Source organism: Lathamus discolor, chromosome 5 (assembly GCF_037157495.1).
Source record: "Lathamus discolor isolate bLatDis1 chromosome 5, bLatDis1.hap1, whole genome shotgun sequence".
NCBI lineage: Eukaryota > Metazoa > Chordata > Aves > Psittaciformes > Psittacidae > Lathamus > Lathamus discolor.
In genome coordinates, this window is record NC_088888.1 from 32,422,456 (window position 1) to 32,438,539 (window position 16,084).

The following is a 16,084-nucleotide window of genomic DNA, read 5'->3' on the forward strand; positions in this document are numbered from 1 at the left end:
GCTAATCTGACCCTCTGCAGAGGAGGAGCTCTTGCCCTTCAAACCACAGACCTTTCTCCACCCAGCCACTGATTGCTGTTACCTACCCCAGCTGCCTGGCACTGGTTAAATGGAGCTGCTTGGACCCCAGGCACTTTTTCCTGTAAGGAGCTCAGCAGATCACCCTGTGCCTGTTCACTCACATTTAATCCAGTAAAGTTAGTAAACGTGTTTAGTTAAAAGAAAATGACAACATCTTAAAGATAGCATTGAGTGTGATTTTTGGGGCAGGATTTGGTCCACTGAGGAATAATAATTCCCCTTTAAGGTAATATCTACTTTATCCGTTGCAAAAAAATACAGCTATGTTTATTCTCCATTGGTATTTGCCCAACAGACAATATTGTCTAGTTTTGAAAACACATGAGGCCACACAAAAGAGCTGCCAGATTCTTACTGAGTTGATGATTCCCTTTGTATCCTCGTTTTCCTTATCTTGGGATCCAGGCTGTCATATCTAATTATTTTAAAATGACTGCTGCATCTTATCTCTTTTAGAATATTTTATTGTTTCTTCACTCTTGTATCTCTTCCTTATTCACAACACTGAAAGGAAAGGATTGAGATTCTTCTTCCTTGATTATTAGTGGTTCAGGTCTTTGCTTCTTAAATTGGGGAAACTTAAAAATACCCTAATTTATATTCAGGTTTCCTATTCTGGTTCTCTGGCATGAATGTCCTTCCCAGCTGCTTAGCTCTTCCCAGCAGACTTTTCTCCTATGGTGGATGCCACATCCTCCAGTTTGCCTGGAACAAACCAGCTATGTGATGTTGGAGAAGGATTCCTAGAGACTAGAATAGGTGATAGATGAACCCACTTGCTCTGTCTGCATTAGTCCATTTCTCCTGCCACATTAACGGTGGATGATTAACCACATTGTGACTACTACGCCCCGCTCTGCCAGGCCAAACACCATGGCCTTTTCCACCCTTCTTGACACAGTTTTTATTAATAACTGACTATATCTATGCACAAATAGATTTGCATATGGAGTTCGCAGACTCCAGGCTATAATTCATACCAAAGAAATACAGTATTTCACAGTTGCGCTTTACTTTGCAAGGAGGAGTGAATATTCCTATCGGTGTACATGAGTATACCTATCAGCATCCATCACTGCCACTGGGCTTGGATGTGGTCTGGGGAGCCAGGACAAACACCAAAGGAAGTGGCATTTAGTATAAAATTTTAAGCACTTTTGTTGGAGTGGCATGGAGAGACTGAGGGTCTTTTTCAGATGTTTGAAGTGTTTGTGAGGTGGCCATACAAGCCTTCTTATCCCCTTAGCATCTGATTATTCTTAGTTGTCCAGGACTTTCACCTGCTGTGACAGCTTGTGACAGGGTGGAGAGGAGGAATTGTGATGCTCATAAACCAAGTTTTCTTTAAGATTATTTTAAATGTGGCCTCTTACAAAAATCAAAACCTGATTTACACAATCTAATCCCCCCACAGCACAGACAATATGCTGATAAATGTCTAGATAGCTACATTTCTATTTCTTCAGCACAAAACATGCTTCTAGTGATCTATGAAACATGAATTTAGAAAAGTGGGGATTGAAGCAAATAGGTTTTTAGCATTTTGATTATCAGAGGCAGAATGTAATGAAGTAGATTTATGCCAAAACACTCAAACTGGCATCTTATAATGTATGACTGTGCCTGTCAGGAATTATTTAGTTAATGTTTTATCATAGTAGGCTTAAAATTAAGACATATTCTGTACAGAATTTCAATGACATGAGCCTGCACATACAAAAGAGTAGGTAAAAGCTGGGACACACAGATACAGAGGAGAAGTAAACCAAGTATATGGATTAGTAAGAAGTGAGGATGTGACACTGCACAACAAGCTGCACTCAATGATGTCCATGATATGGACACGGAAATAATTGGAAGAGGCCCCAAGAGTGGTGTACAGCACCCAGCAAAGCAATCGGAGCTCTACTCTGGAAAGCAGAACAGTAACTGGTATCAGAGCAGAAGCTGAAATGAGAGCTGACAGTGGAACAAATGTTGGTCGGTAAAACACAGGCTGATTATATACTAGTTAGCATTGATTCGGATGCCAAGAATAACAGCAGGCACTGGAACAGAGCAGGGGAGTGCAAGGCATTGAGAAAGAGCTCAGCACAATAGCGCAGGAGATGATTAAAACAAACAAACAAACAAACAAACAACACTCCACCCCAAGGAGGAAATTATTAAAGCAACACGAACAGGGAGCCGAAGCCAGCTTTTGTGGGAAGCGAATGCTGCAGTGAGCTGACAGACTTGGAAAGCCAGCAAATGGCAACTTTAAATTACTGGAGGGGACTGAATCAGTGTTAGCTGCTAGCCAGTTTGTGTTTGACCTTGCTGTGGAAACCAGCATAAGTGCTTTTATTAATGACCATGGCAGGGAGACAGGCCGGTGTGGAAGGAGGTTTGATTTCCAGACCATCTGCAATCCTGCCTGCCAGGCGAAGGAAAGGCAGGTGGCCATCGGCCAGCCCTGGCCCAAGGCTGTGTCCCTTCTCACAGGCAAGGGAAGGTGAGACCTGCCCATCCACACTTCTCTTATGCAGGGGGTCTCATTTAAATCTTGAGCACTGGCATTTGGATTTGGGGACCTGATGGAAGTTATTGTGCAAACTAAAGGCACTGCTTGCCTGGAGAATTGCATGTTCAGGCTCTGTGTGGCCACCTCTTGCCAGGAGAAAGGGGAAGATATCAAGAAGAAACACTCAATAGGTTAAACAAGGTCCTGTATTTCATGATATATAAAGCCAGTGCTTCTGTATCCCTCAAGCCACTTTCTTCGTTCAAGTATGTATGGCAAGTACTTTTCATCTCCTTTGTTACATTTTATCAGTGAGCAGGGGTAAATTTAGGCAGGTAACAAAAGCCGTCATGTTCACTGAAAAGAATTAGAAAATGTGATCATAGAATCAGCTGGTTATTATGTACAAATGCATACAGATGGGAGTGCTGCAAAAAAGGTTATTCCAGTTAATAGCGTAGATTGGCTGGCCTCATCTCTACAGAATTTAGTATAGTTTCTCAGAAGGATTTATTTGTAAACCTGAGATGTACTGCAAGAATCAGAAACAGCACAAGAATGTCGGTAAAGAGGACAGTATAAGATTAATTGGCAGGGGTGTTACCAGCACAGGAAGGTATCTCAAATCACAAATTGGCCCATTTCCCTTAACGCCTACAATGCAAGACAAAGCCTGTGTTTATAATGCATGACTGGATTATTTAATAGGAAGAATTAGGTAGCCCTGGAGCTAGTAAAAGTAGAAATGTGGTAGAAAAAACTGTTGCATAATTCACCTGGGATCAGAGAAGGTGGTCTGTTGGCATGTGCTGAGATGCTAAGAAGGGATGCTGAGGAGGAGGGTGATATGGGTACACTGCAAAACAATGCGCTGCTGTTTAGCCCCCTGCCCTCAACAGCCAGGGGAGAATGACAGGAGATGCAGCAGGTATCAGGTGAGATGTTTTCCACAGTGGCAGGGGAGGCCCTGGTGCTGGCTCAGGCACTACAACAGCCTCACTGAGCTGTCAGTATGTTGACTTCTCATCACCTGCCTTTCAAACGTGATTTTAAACAGACAAGTGGGCAAAGTGCTACCCAGAAACAAGAGATGATTCTCTCTGTTTCTTAAGGGTAGATTAAATAGCCTGTAGCTGTGTTAACAGGAGACTGAGAAAGGGTTAGATTACATTTGAGCTATACATAGAGGAAGGTAGAGGAATTATTTCTGTTCAGATAAAAGCTGCTACAAGATCAACCAGGTGTACACTGTCCCTGAAAGAATTTGTGCTGGCAAGAAGAAGATATTTAAGAAATAAAGTGACAGAGCAGTCTCCTTTCAACAGGGATGCTGGGAAAGGGCATCTGTCCGTTACAAGATAATATTGGATTAGGTTACAGAGCAGACTGTGTGAATCCAGAGATGGTTCTTAGTTTTGGAAGTGATGGCGTAAGATATGGGGTTTCGATTCCTTTAGTATTATTCAGAGTTCCAGTTGAAAGGAGACTTAGTCACGTGTGTTTGTGACTTAACCATTCAATCCCATGCTAGGCTAGTTCCCCAGTCTCCAGGATAGATTTTGTTTCTTGCTTGAGGCTGTTAATTTTGACTTTAAGCCTTCTTTGGGGCACCACAGCTGTTACAGGCAGCAACAGGGTGCTGGTCCAGGTGCGTGGATGCCTCATTAGCACAGAGACCACTTTTAGGCACTCCACCAGTTTGTGTCCCCCTGATCCCAGAATAGTCCAGGTCAGCTGAGACAAATTTTTTTTTCCATGAAATTTAAAGTTACATCAGATATGATGGGGAAGACTCTCATATTTGGCCATTGACAGAACATGAAACTGAAGGCAACAGTATGGTGAAGAAAGGAATTGCCATCTGCAATTGAGAAGTCCTTACAACTGATGGACTTTTTCTTCCGACCTGGAAGGAGCCCAGTCATGCAAACATTTCCACATGTCTATGCTTCTGGCTGGGGAGAGACTCTCTGATTTTTGTGGAAAACTGACTTTAGAAACCACAAATATTTGCAAAGTAAGGCTTTCGGCCTTTACCTTCCCATAGCTGTTTGTTCATCTAGACTTTCTTGTTTTATTAGAACAAGGGAATCAAATCTTACTAAGTGACAACAAATAGAGAACATTGCATTTAAATACCCCAAGATGTAAGAAACCATATAAATTATTACCTCTTGGGGTATTCTCTTGCCAGTACCCAGAGCAGTACCTCTGCAGAGTGGCTAAGCTGTGGCCGTGGAGCAGAAAGGGGAGATGGCAGGAGCGTGGCATCCTGTTTTCAGTGCTGCGTGAAAAATGCATGTCGAAAAACTAAAACAGGAATTAATTGAGCTTTTGACAAGATGCTTGCATTCAGCACTCAGAGGAGCTCAGCCTGCTTTGCTTATTAAGAGGACATTGAGGGATGCTCACTTTCTCAGAGCAAGCTGACAGCTAATGTAATGTAATGTAGTCCATCACCTAGCAGACAAAACGTAACAAAGCCCTGTAGAAATGCTGCTTTTGGAACAATTCATTACAAATTGTGCAGTCAGAAAAATGAAACAGGAAATTTTTAACAGAGAAGATAATTAGTGTCTGGGACAGGGGATGAGAGCTAGGACAGAGTCTCTGTCAGACCTGTAAATCTCATCTAATACAGCTACCTCTGATGTGTCTTAGGTCCTGTAAGAGGTCAGGGAAGGGCATCACAACGGTTGTTTCTGCCTTTGAAAGACAGAAAAACATCTTTTCTCTCAACACGTAATTGTTACAGATTCACTAGTTCCTACTTCTGTTTCTTTGCAATACACTTCAAAGCCCCCCAACAACTCAGACGATTAAAAGCTCACTTCAGAAAGCACCCCCTTCCTCTTCCTCTCCTTCCCCCCTTGTAATCCTGATATAAAATTATTTCACCCTGTTTTTCATGCTGCCACAGGTGCAGCTTCTTCCCTGTAGGCTGGAGCAGGCTGTCTGTTCCTGCCTCCTCCAAGTCCCATCATCTACCCTCCCTCACTGGCCCTCTTTGCTGCTTACCTTAGCCTCAGAGGTGATGTGGTCATTCCTCTTGCAGGTCCCATGGAGCCTGCTGCTCTCTGCTTGGTGTTCCCCGAGACAGCCCTGTCTTCTCAAGGCTGGGGTTGTTCCTTGCACGCCTTCCTGGGGCAGACTGCCCACCTCCACATTCTGCATGGGACTGGAAAGCCAGGGGATTTTCTCAGCTGTGGGCATGGATCAACAGCAACAGGTCAAGCTCCCTGGGATGTCAGGTACAAAGTAAGGTCATCTCCTTCTTTCATATTGATTTTTTCTTTTCTCTGAACATGCAGTTGAGTTAAATGGAGTGTGGATTTTAATTTTTGTGTACTAAATTTCAAACAAGGCCTTACTACTCCATGCAAATAGGATTAATCTGCAAAAACAGCTAACTAAACATTTGGGGAACTTAATCCCAAAGGTGATATTGTACTTTATTACTGGATAGCAACATTTTTTGCATTTCTGTTCAGAAAGCATGCTTCAAATCACAGCTGCCAATCCCTGAAGAAATTTAACAGATCTTTGCTCATAATCAGGAAACCAGCCCAGGAAAGCAGAATGAGATTTGCTAATTCCCATTTAAACTGTTACTACAGTTTGCTGTCTTCTATTTATGCAAAGATGCTAATTAATTTTTGCCCATGCGTGGCTGAGACGGAAGCTTTACAGTTGTAGGATAACGCAGCATTGCATGCCAGAATAACATCAGAGTCTAAATAATGCCCAGAAGCACAACAACAATGCATTTAAAATGAAAAATAATTTATTTATTCTGGATGAGCTGTTACTTTTTATATTCATTGTGCTACTGGCAGCATGAACTTTGGCTGACATACAGTGCACAGCCAGGTGAATCGTACAGTTCTTATACGCCAGATGTTGTAACTAGTTTTAGAAATAACTGGTCCCCTTAGTGGTGGCTAAGGTTGAAGTTAACATGTTCTCATGGGTGGAGATGGGATTTTCCCAGTGACTGCCTGTCCCTTCACCTACTTCCATCACCGCTCCTCCTTTGGACAGATGGTATACAATTCCCTTCTGCTCTCTTAATCTCACCTTGCTGCCTGCTGAAGCGGCCCGGGTAGGTACCTGTGAGTGCTTAGGGATGGTCAGTGAATAGTGTGTCACATCCTTGAATGGGGAATAAAAATTCAGAAGGTTGAGTGTGTTGACTGATCTCAATAAACTGGGCAAAGAGAACCTGAGTTGTAGTTCTATGTGCTATTTGGGATACTTCTACATACATACTATATGCTCAAGACTGCAAGACCTCTAGGATTAGCACAAAATGGGTGTGGGGAGCTTTGAGCCTCCCAGCAGAGTCAGTTTCTCACTTTTTAGGATAGAGGGTTCCCTTTTCTCTTTCCAGATGGCCTGAAGCCTAAAAAAAGGAGGCAGTCCCAGGGTCAGGCAGTGCCTCCAAAAAGTTTCAGCAGTGATGTTTCCTGCTCACAGGTCTGAGCGCTCAGTAAACTTAATGCATGAAAATTTGTTATAACAAGCATGTAAAAAACCCAAATCCATTGAATTTTGTTTCAGATTACTTTTGGCAGTGTCCTTCATAGAATCATGGAACGGTTTGGGTTGGAAGGGACATTAAGAACATCCAGTTCCAACCCCCTGCCACGGGCCGGGACACCCTCCACCAGACCAAGGTTGCTCAAAGCCCCATCCAGCCTGGCCTTGAACACTGCCAGAGATGGGGCATCCACAGCTTCTCAGGACAACTTGTAGACTGCAACTCTTTGAGCACAACCATTCATCCAATTTCTTATCCACTGAGTGGTCCATCCATCAAATCCATATCTCTCCAGCTTAGAGACAAGGATATTGTGCAGGGCAGCATCAAACACTTTGCACAAATCCAGGCAGATGATGTCAGCTACTCTTCCCTTATCCACTAGTGCTATCACGCCTTCGTAGAAGGCCAACAAACTTGTCAGGCATTATTTGCCCTTAGTGAAGCCATGCTGGCTGTCACAAATCACCTCCTTATTTTCCATGTGCCTTGGTGTAGCCTCCAGGAGGATCTGCTCCATGATCTCACCAAGCACCAGGATGAGACTGACTGGCCTGTAGTTCCCCAGGTCTGAATTTTATCCCTTTTAAAAAATGGGGGTTATATTTCCCCTTTTCCAGTCAGTGGGAACTTCACCAGACTGCCATGACTTCTCAAATATGATGGACAATGGCTTAGCAACTTCCTGTGCCATTTCCCTCAGGACTCATAGGTGTATTTCATCAGGTTCCACAAATGTGTGCACATTCATGTTCCTTAAATGTTCTTGAATCTGACCTTCGCCTTACAGCAGGTGGTTCTTCATTCTCCCAGTACTTGCATTCTGCAACTCAGGCGGTGTGGCTGGAGCTCTTGCCAGTGAAGACTGAGGCAAAAAAGTTGCTGAGTACCTCAGCCTTCTCCATGTCCCAGGCAACAGGTCTCACGTTTCCTTCCAGCAAGGGCCCACATTCTCCCTAGTCTTCCTTTTATCCTGACTTTTATCTTTCTCCTACCTTCCTCTGGAAGCATTTTCCATTTAGTCCTAGTGAAAGGCAATGAAGCCTAGTGAAAACTATGTGGTCACTTAGCAGATGATTTTGTTCTGACATTGGCTGTCAGTCCGTGCACCTGCTCCCAGACACACTGCCCCTGTTCATTACCTAAATCTATCATTTGACCTCAACACATGAGGTAGTCTCGTTGTGAGCGAAAGCAACGGCTCTGACAGAAATACATCATCATCATCAAAATAACTGCATCACAGCTCTCATAATCTGTGGCAATGTGATGACCTTTGAAGATAATTGAGACAAGAAATCCACGATAAAAAGCAAGTAAATCATAACTTAGGAAGTGATGAGGCATTAAAATGACATACATCAAGTACTTAATATGCATTAGCAAGCATATGAATTTCCAAACCTAATCACTGTGATTTCAAAAATGACTGTTTCTGTGTGAAACAAGCAACATGAAGATACACACTTTTCTTTTTTTTTTGCTGTCTAGGAGCTTCTCGATACACACTACAATAATGACAGTTACTACGGCAGAGAAACCACATTCTTTTGTACTGGGTCACATCTGGAGTAACACTGCTTCCAGTTAAAGTAACTTTCTTTTGCTTCAAACCTGGTTACTGCAAAGCACCTAACTTGAAACTGCCTTATGGGAAAGTAATAGGTAATTTTCATTTGATCCTGCATTGGACAGTCTCTTACTGACCTTAACAGAAAGCATGCACACCAGTGTAGTATGTCTTCTACACGTCGTACCTGCATCAACTTTCCATACCTTCTAGATCACAGATACAGAGCTACCCATTGCTGGGAGCTAGGAGTATATTCAAGGAAACTAAGCATGTTTCAACATCCTTATGCTTGCCCTCTGCTTACACAAGTTCATATGTCTGATGTTGGCCATTGCCAGAGACAAAATACTGGGCTGGACCAAAATAGAGTGTAATCCAGAACTGCTGCTCTTAAGCAACTAGTAGGTAACTTTTGTAGGGTGGCATTAAAGCTCCAAACCACTCAAGTCTCTGAAGTTACCTACTTTGAAAATTACACATTTCAGCCTTCAGCAGGTCTTGTGCTCACTCACACTGTGCCATTGCTGAACCTTGGGAAGAAATTCTTAGGGAAGAGGACATGTTCTCAAAGGGACTGTCACTCAGCTCCATGATCAAAACTGAAGCGGGCTCTTCCATTTTCTTTCCTCCAACACAACTGAATGGCCTGCCAGTTCTTTCACTTGAAACAATAATAAAACATTTATATTTAATGACTAAAAGATGGCAAACTTAGATATAGCATGCTAGATGCAGCATGCTAACAAAGCTAGTCATAGAATATATACTTGGATCTACTGATGCGAGTGAGGATAGGACCCAGGCAATTCTTTTCTGCATACATGTAATTTGCTCACATTTCAAACTCTTCTTGCAATTTCTGTTTCAGCACCATCATATTATTACCCTGTGCTCCATTTGGGTTTATATGCACACTCTTTGCGGTTTGCTTCTAGGAAAGATGCACACATTGTACTATGGTTCCTACACAATAATCTTTCTCCTTCTAATCTGGATTCCAGTTTTAACTATTCTGACCTTGTGTGCTGTCTTCACACGAAGATTTAAAAGCTGTAAGAAATGAAGGCCATTGTTTTCATCAGTAGTACTGATAAGCTGCAATGACAGTTTCTCAGATTTCCTCAAATATTGGAGTAGTTAGCTTATAAAGACAAGATAAACATCAGGCCACTACTTTTTATTTGCTATAATCAGTCAGCATCTGAAACAAAACTAAACACACTTTGGAATGCCTTTTTTCTAAGGAATAATCAACATAGTACTAAGCTACAGTTAATATCAAGGGTAGCTAACACACTCTGGCATTAATGGTCCCACCCTGAGCAGAGGAGGGCTAAAAAGGATGCACAACCTTGACAAACACAGGAAAGATTTTTCTACAGTATGTGCACACACACACACACACACCACTAAAGAAAACAATCTCCACTTCATAGGGCAGGCAGGCAAAAGCCAGACTTTTTATTTAAGTTTAAAATAACAAATACTCACCTACATCACAGTATACTGCTTAGTTTATCACTTCTGCTTTGAATTCTGTGCTTTCACTTCATGTGTCTACATTTTGCAATTGTGTACACACTGCAAAATTAACTTTGTATATTTAGCATCTGTGCATATCCTTTAGAGCTTAAAATTACACTGAAATAAAAAGAAATCTTGAATTTTAAGGTACTGAAAACAATCAATAAAATTCCACTGGAAAAAAACAGTACAAATGTTTCTTGCAGCACAGTACTCTAAATTTTATGTGTCATTTTAATGCCATAATTTTCAATTATTGACTGTATAAAGAGATGCCTAGGGAAAAAAAAATAATCTAGAATGCCATTCCTAAGTCTGTTAAACTCTGGTGATTTACGATATATGTACAGTATATAAATATATTTATGTATATATGTACATATATATTGGTTAACGTTCATTATAAATAGAACTGTGTTCACTTAAGCAGTATAAAAATAGCCACTTTCCTGGGAACATGCAAAGACAGTATGCTCTCTCACCTAATCTATAAAATCCAAAACAACCAAAACCTTTAGCTCTGGTTTTCTATAAATATAATTTTTAATTGAAGACTTTCAGCTGATTTAACCACAAAGTTTTTCCAGTAAAGATATAAAATCTGTTTGATGCAAGCTATAATTAAGCTCAAACACAGTATATTCTGGGTTATTTACTTTCAAGTATTTTTCCCATGTGCGCTAAATCTGGACACACTGATTTATTTTTTTCTTTTACGGTAAAATATTCAGCTCTAAACACTAAAAGCCAAATTACACGCAATCTGGCATGCTCGCATTGCAGAGAAAAGGCTCTCCTCTACGCTACACCTATGTGGGAGGCTGTTCTAATATGGCTATTTGTGCTCCAGATCTTTTGTTCATTGCAAAGCATTATCAAGACTCCCATATTGTAGATACTTAAGGCCAGAAGAGAGAGTACTACAACCACTTAAGTCTCATCTCCTGCTCACTGAAATTCCCTCTGAGGTCCCTGCATTCAGCACAGTGACTGGTAGCTGGACTAAAATACCTCTCTTGTTACAGCCAAAGAGGTTCCAGCTTTGGAAGTGGAGAGAGATCTTGACTTTTTAGTGACTTTTCCCAAGGGGAAAAAAATTCGGTTCCATCTGAACCAAATGTGACATTTTTCCTTTTTTCTTGCCATGTGAAAAACTGAAAAATTGTTTTGCCCTGAAGCATTCCCTTTTCCTCTAAAGTGCTTTAGTACTAGTTAGAAAAGCAAAAGAAGAAAAAGGGCTACGTTCAAAGGTGACACTATTTCTGTTCCTCCATTTACCTATCAGCTCAAAGAGTACACACTGGGTTGGACTGTAGAGGAAACAGTGTTGAGTCCTTCTGACGAATAGATTTCAATCATCTACTAGGAGAATGGCATAAGGACATGGCTATGCCAACAAGGACATGACTATGCCAACTGTGACATATGCTGACTCTTTTTCATCCCATTCCATATAGCTAAAAATGCACTCCTGCCCATTTCAGAGACTGAAATGCAGCTGTCTCCCTTCCCTGCAACACCATCTCACCCAGCACTTTGAACTGGTTTTGCTATCTCTCAGAGTTTACAAAAGTATTTCATACAAACAGCATGGAAGACTCAAGGCACACTCTCTTCAGGACAACATTTTTCTTGTGATTAGGTGACCTTTTAAAAAGGTAGGAAATTTGAATGTAAATGGCATGGACAAAGGAGGGACCAGAGCCTTGTATTTTCATTCCTAGAATTATTATCTGCACTTGCAAGTTACTGAGTAATATAGGGATGATCTAGATACTCCCACCTCCAGGAGATCTATAGATACTACTCTGAAAATGTTTTCCAGATTAAGATTTTTGGTGTTTGGATTAAATCTGTGACTACACTTTGGATAATCAAAAGTACACATCCCAGAATTTGCTCTGTCCCCCAGCTGCAAGATGGGGTGTGCAATTAAATGAGTTGGATGTCAGTGAAGGCCTACTCTCCTAAAGAGGCTGGATGAAGGTGCTTGTGCAAACCTTTCTCTGGCACCTCTGAAAGCAGTACACCTAACTCCTTATCGCTCAAGCAAAATGGCCTAATGTTCCCAGCCACATCCTACATTTTTCCCCTGTTCCCAGGGTGGCTCCCACATTTTTCCTAGACGTCTTTTCTGTGTCAGAAATGATGAGTCCTTGTTAAAGTAGCACAGTCTTCCAGCTTTTATATTTTCAGAAAAAAAAAAAAAAATGAGGCGTTCTATTTCTTATGGTAAGTAGCATAAATGCACCAAACAACAGTTTGGATACCCCTGTATTAATTGTTTAGAGAGCTGTCATTGGAAGTTGGGGACTGGGAAGTCACAAAGGGCTCGTTTGCCTTCTGATCGTCCTTCATGGAGGCTGCTTGGTCTGAGATGGAAGAGAAGGAGAGCTGGTCATGTTCTATTATATTCACTTGGTCCTCTTCCTTGTCCTTCTTCACATAAAACAACTTCCTAAACTTTTTGAGCTCATGGAGTTCACAGAAAGTCTCAAGAACCACCAACATTGCAATAAGGCCCAGCAACAGATAACCTAGGTGCAGAAAAAAAAAAAAAGAAAGTAAAAAGTGTTTCAATTATTAGCAAATAAAGTGGCTGGAACGTTTTAACCCTGTAACTTTTCCCATCCCTATGACCTCCAAACACTATGTTAATTTCCTTTATGACCCAGTTTCAGAGCTCTGTAATGCACTTTAGATTGTAAAATTCTATTTTTCAACTTTCATTCTACAATCAACAAGAACCCACATAAAAACCCCAAAAGTAACACTAGTGGCTTTAAGTTTTGTTACAACTGTACAAGGGTAAAGACATTAAATGAAACAGAATCCTAACACTTACCACATGCATGCTCCCCACTTATTTACTACCTTCATGATTAAGTGCTCTTCAAAAGATTTTCCCTTAATATCCCTACATGTTACAAATAGAAGGAACGATGCGGCAGCTAAATATGGTTATTTGTTGTTTGCATGAGTTTAGCAGGACAAATCACTTATATTTCATGAAAACTTTTGAATTCTTTTCCTTGGAAATTACAAGAAGGTATCCAACACCCTGAAACGAATGGGAGAACAAAGCAACCAGAAACGTGTACAAACCCAATGAAATGAAAATAAAAACCCCATGAAATAACGGCTATTTTAAAAACTCGATGATGTTGCTATATCTGATAACACCTTGAAGATCATTTGCAGTGTTTTACTAATATGCATAAACTATCCAAACGTGGAAGTGTTACTCTAATTGTATTACTGATGATTTTGGTGCTGTACCAACTGATTTTTAAAGGTAATAGCTCTCATAGAATGACTTTTGGAAACGGAGTTTCATAGGGTTAATAGGCTGCTGTGCCTTTTTTTCCCCCTCTCCAAACATATGCTTCTTTTTCCTTTTAGTATTTCCTGAAATATATTTCCTAAGTGTTCTAAATTTTGAAAAAGGATAATCTGAGCCATAATTTTTCTTCTGACTTTGAGTCTTCAGAATGGCTAGAATATTTAACAAGGCCATTACTATGTGTGACTTTCTCCATTCACTTTATCATTTAGCATCCTCGTATCTACCCTGCTGATCAATAGGGTAGTGATTAAAAGCTACTGCTGGTAAGTTAAACAGAATGGGTAGAAAGGGAAATCTCCAGCAATGAAGGCAGGAGAATAAAGTGTTCTGTTGGATAGTTCAAAGCCCTGCTTCATGGAATGAAAAAATTCAAGGCCCAATCTCTCTTTAGATAAAACACAAAACCAAGTTCACAGACACTTTACCTACGTTAAGATTGTACAGAGGCAGAGACAAATGCATACCAGCCTAAGAAGGGGACCTGACAGGAAAGGTTTGGTTTGGCCGTTCAGCTCTTTTAGGTGGTGCATCTGATGAGGCAGGACTGCGCAGACTGAAGCTGTACCAGAAGGTGGGATGCTTCAAAACACTGTCACTGGAGAATAATGCCCTCAGCATATATTAATTCAGAATGCCAACACAAAGGTAATTTTCTTAGCTCTATTTTGATAAAATCACTGATCAATATGCCTTTCCTTCTGTGTCAAATGTAATGAAACAACAGAAATGTAACACCTGTAGTCTTGCTTTGCTATAATCTTTGTCTACTTGTCTCTCTGACAGCTATGTACCAGTGCCAGCTTCAGCTACCTTCTGTTACAACTGGAGTCAGAAACTTTGCTATTCTGCCTCATTTCCCTATTGCCCCTCAATTCTTGGCTGTCCACCTCTCATCTCACCTTATGAGATCATTTTCCTGGCTCTGTGATGCACTGAAATTTTAGCCCAAAATGCTCATAACCATTTTCATAACAATAATGTAAGATTTTTTTTCTACTAGTAATAAAAGAGTAATTAGCTATGGTTTAGCACAATAGAACTCTACCCTTAGCTTTTTCTTTCTTAACTAAGAAAACTAACCCTCTTTAAAGGTTTTCTCCTTGCGCAGCTACCTACAAATGCCCACTTTGCTAGCTGACAGCTCACAAAATCACCATCTGCAGAATGGAGAGGGAAAGTCTCAATTTATTTTTTTTTTAATTATTATTATAACATGTCTTTTATTTAGCTGGTTAGTTTGATACTTACATGTAATTCCAATTTTATACAGCTCCCGGAATTTTTGATTGTAGCCTTCTCCTGGCACATAGTCTCCAAGGCCAATAGTGCTCAGGGAAATGAAACAAAAGTAAAAAGATTCCAAAAAATTCCAGTCATCTTCCAGAACAGAAAATATTGCTGCTGGGATTAAGAAGAAGCATGAGACAGTGATGAACCCAAGGACTATAGCATGGATGATTGCAACAATCTGCTTGGAGAAGCCCCAGCGAATGTGGAAATACAGGACAGGCCGCCTGGTGACATATACAATTATGCGCTGTACCACTGCTGTCAGGAAAAGCAGTGTAAATGGGATCCCGATGACTGAGTAGATGATGCAGAAGGCCTTTCCTCCATCAGATAAAGGCACTGTGTGTCCATAACCTGGAATAAAGCAGAGGAGGCACAGGTTGAGCTGGAGCTGGCAGCTCACATACCAATTTGATATTGGCTATACTGTGTGAGAAACGCCCCTTTCCCCTCTCCTAAATGCTTCACTATTGCTAATTCTGAATTCTGCTACTCTTCACAAATGCCATTCAAAGGTCTGTTTTAAGCAGGCAAACAAAGCCTAAGTACTAGCAATAAGAAAGTAAATAAATAAATAAATTTATATTTCAAATTTGTGATGGTACTTGTATAAATGCTTATTTTGGAGAAGGAATTAATGCCTAGTCAGAAGTGGAAGCCTATGCCAGGAAATCTGTTTTATTCTGGGTTTTCCTGCTGACTTTTTTGTTTAGTTTTACAAAATAATGTAGCTTTTTTTACCCACCTTGTTAAGTGGAATAATCCATACTACAGCAAAAAGTTCCTACCTTTACTTTGTAGCAATCTTACGTGAAAATCATTGAAATTACATTGCAGTATTACAATAGCACCCATGCTACATACTTCCATACTTCTGCAGGGTGTTTGGATGATGATCCAACAAAGATATCTAAAAGCAGAACAAATATCTTCACAGCAAAACTCCTGGGATCTAACCACTGTGGCTGGATTTTGTAAATGGCTAGCCATTTTCACACCAGAGGTGTCAACAGTGATCTGTTCAGAGTGAAAGCATGCACCTACTAGTGTACAGGCTGATAATGGCCAGCAATCTCAATTCCACAAAAGTGTGCAACATATCTTGTACCCAGCACAAGCAGCTATTCTACCAAAGCACACTCTGCCAGTCAGCCTGGTTCTAAACGTAAATCATAGGCACAGAAAAGAACAGTAAATCCAGCATAAACCAGGAATGCTTTCTTCTGC

At 40.8% G+C, this 16,084-nt stretch overlaps 1 protein-coding gene across 1 annotated transcript in view; it reads right to left on the reverse strand.

Moving 5' to 3' along the window:
• Positions 1-10,126: 10,126 nt before the first annotated feature.
• The window catches only part of KCNK1 (potassium two pore domain channel subfamily K member 1), a 32,902-nt gene continuing 26,944 nt past the window's right edge, over positions 10,127-16,084 (reverse strand). Inside the window, exons 2-3 of the mRNA XM_065680259.1 lie at positions 14,816-15,211; positions 10,127-12,758 (exon numbers count right to left, since the gene is read on the reverse strand). Of these exons, the coding sequence (XP_065536331.1) occupies positions 12,499-12,758; positions 14,816-15,211 (656 nt within the window). The 3' untranslated portion in view covers positions 10,127-12,498. The remainder of the gene's footprint in view (positions 12,759-14,815; positions 15,212-16,084) is intronic.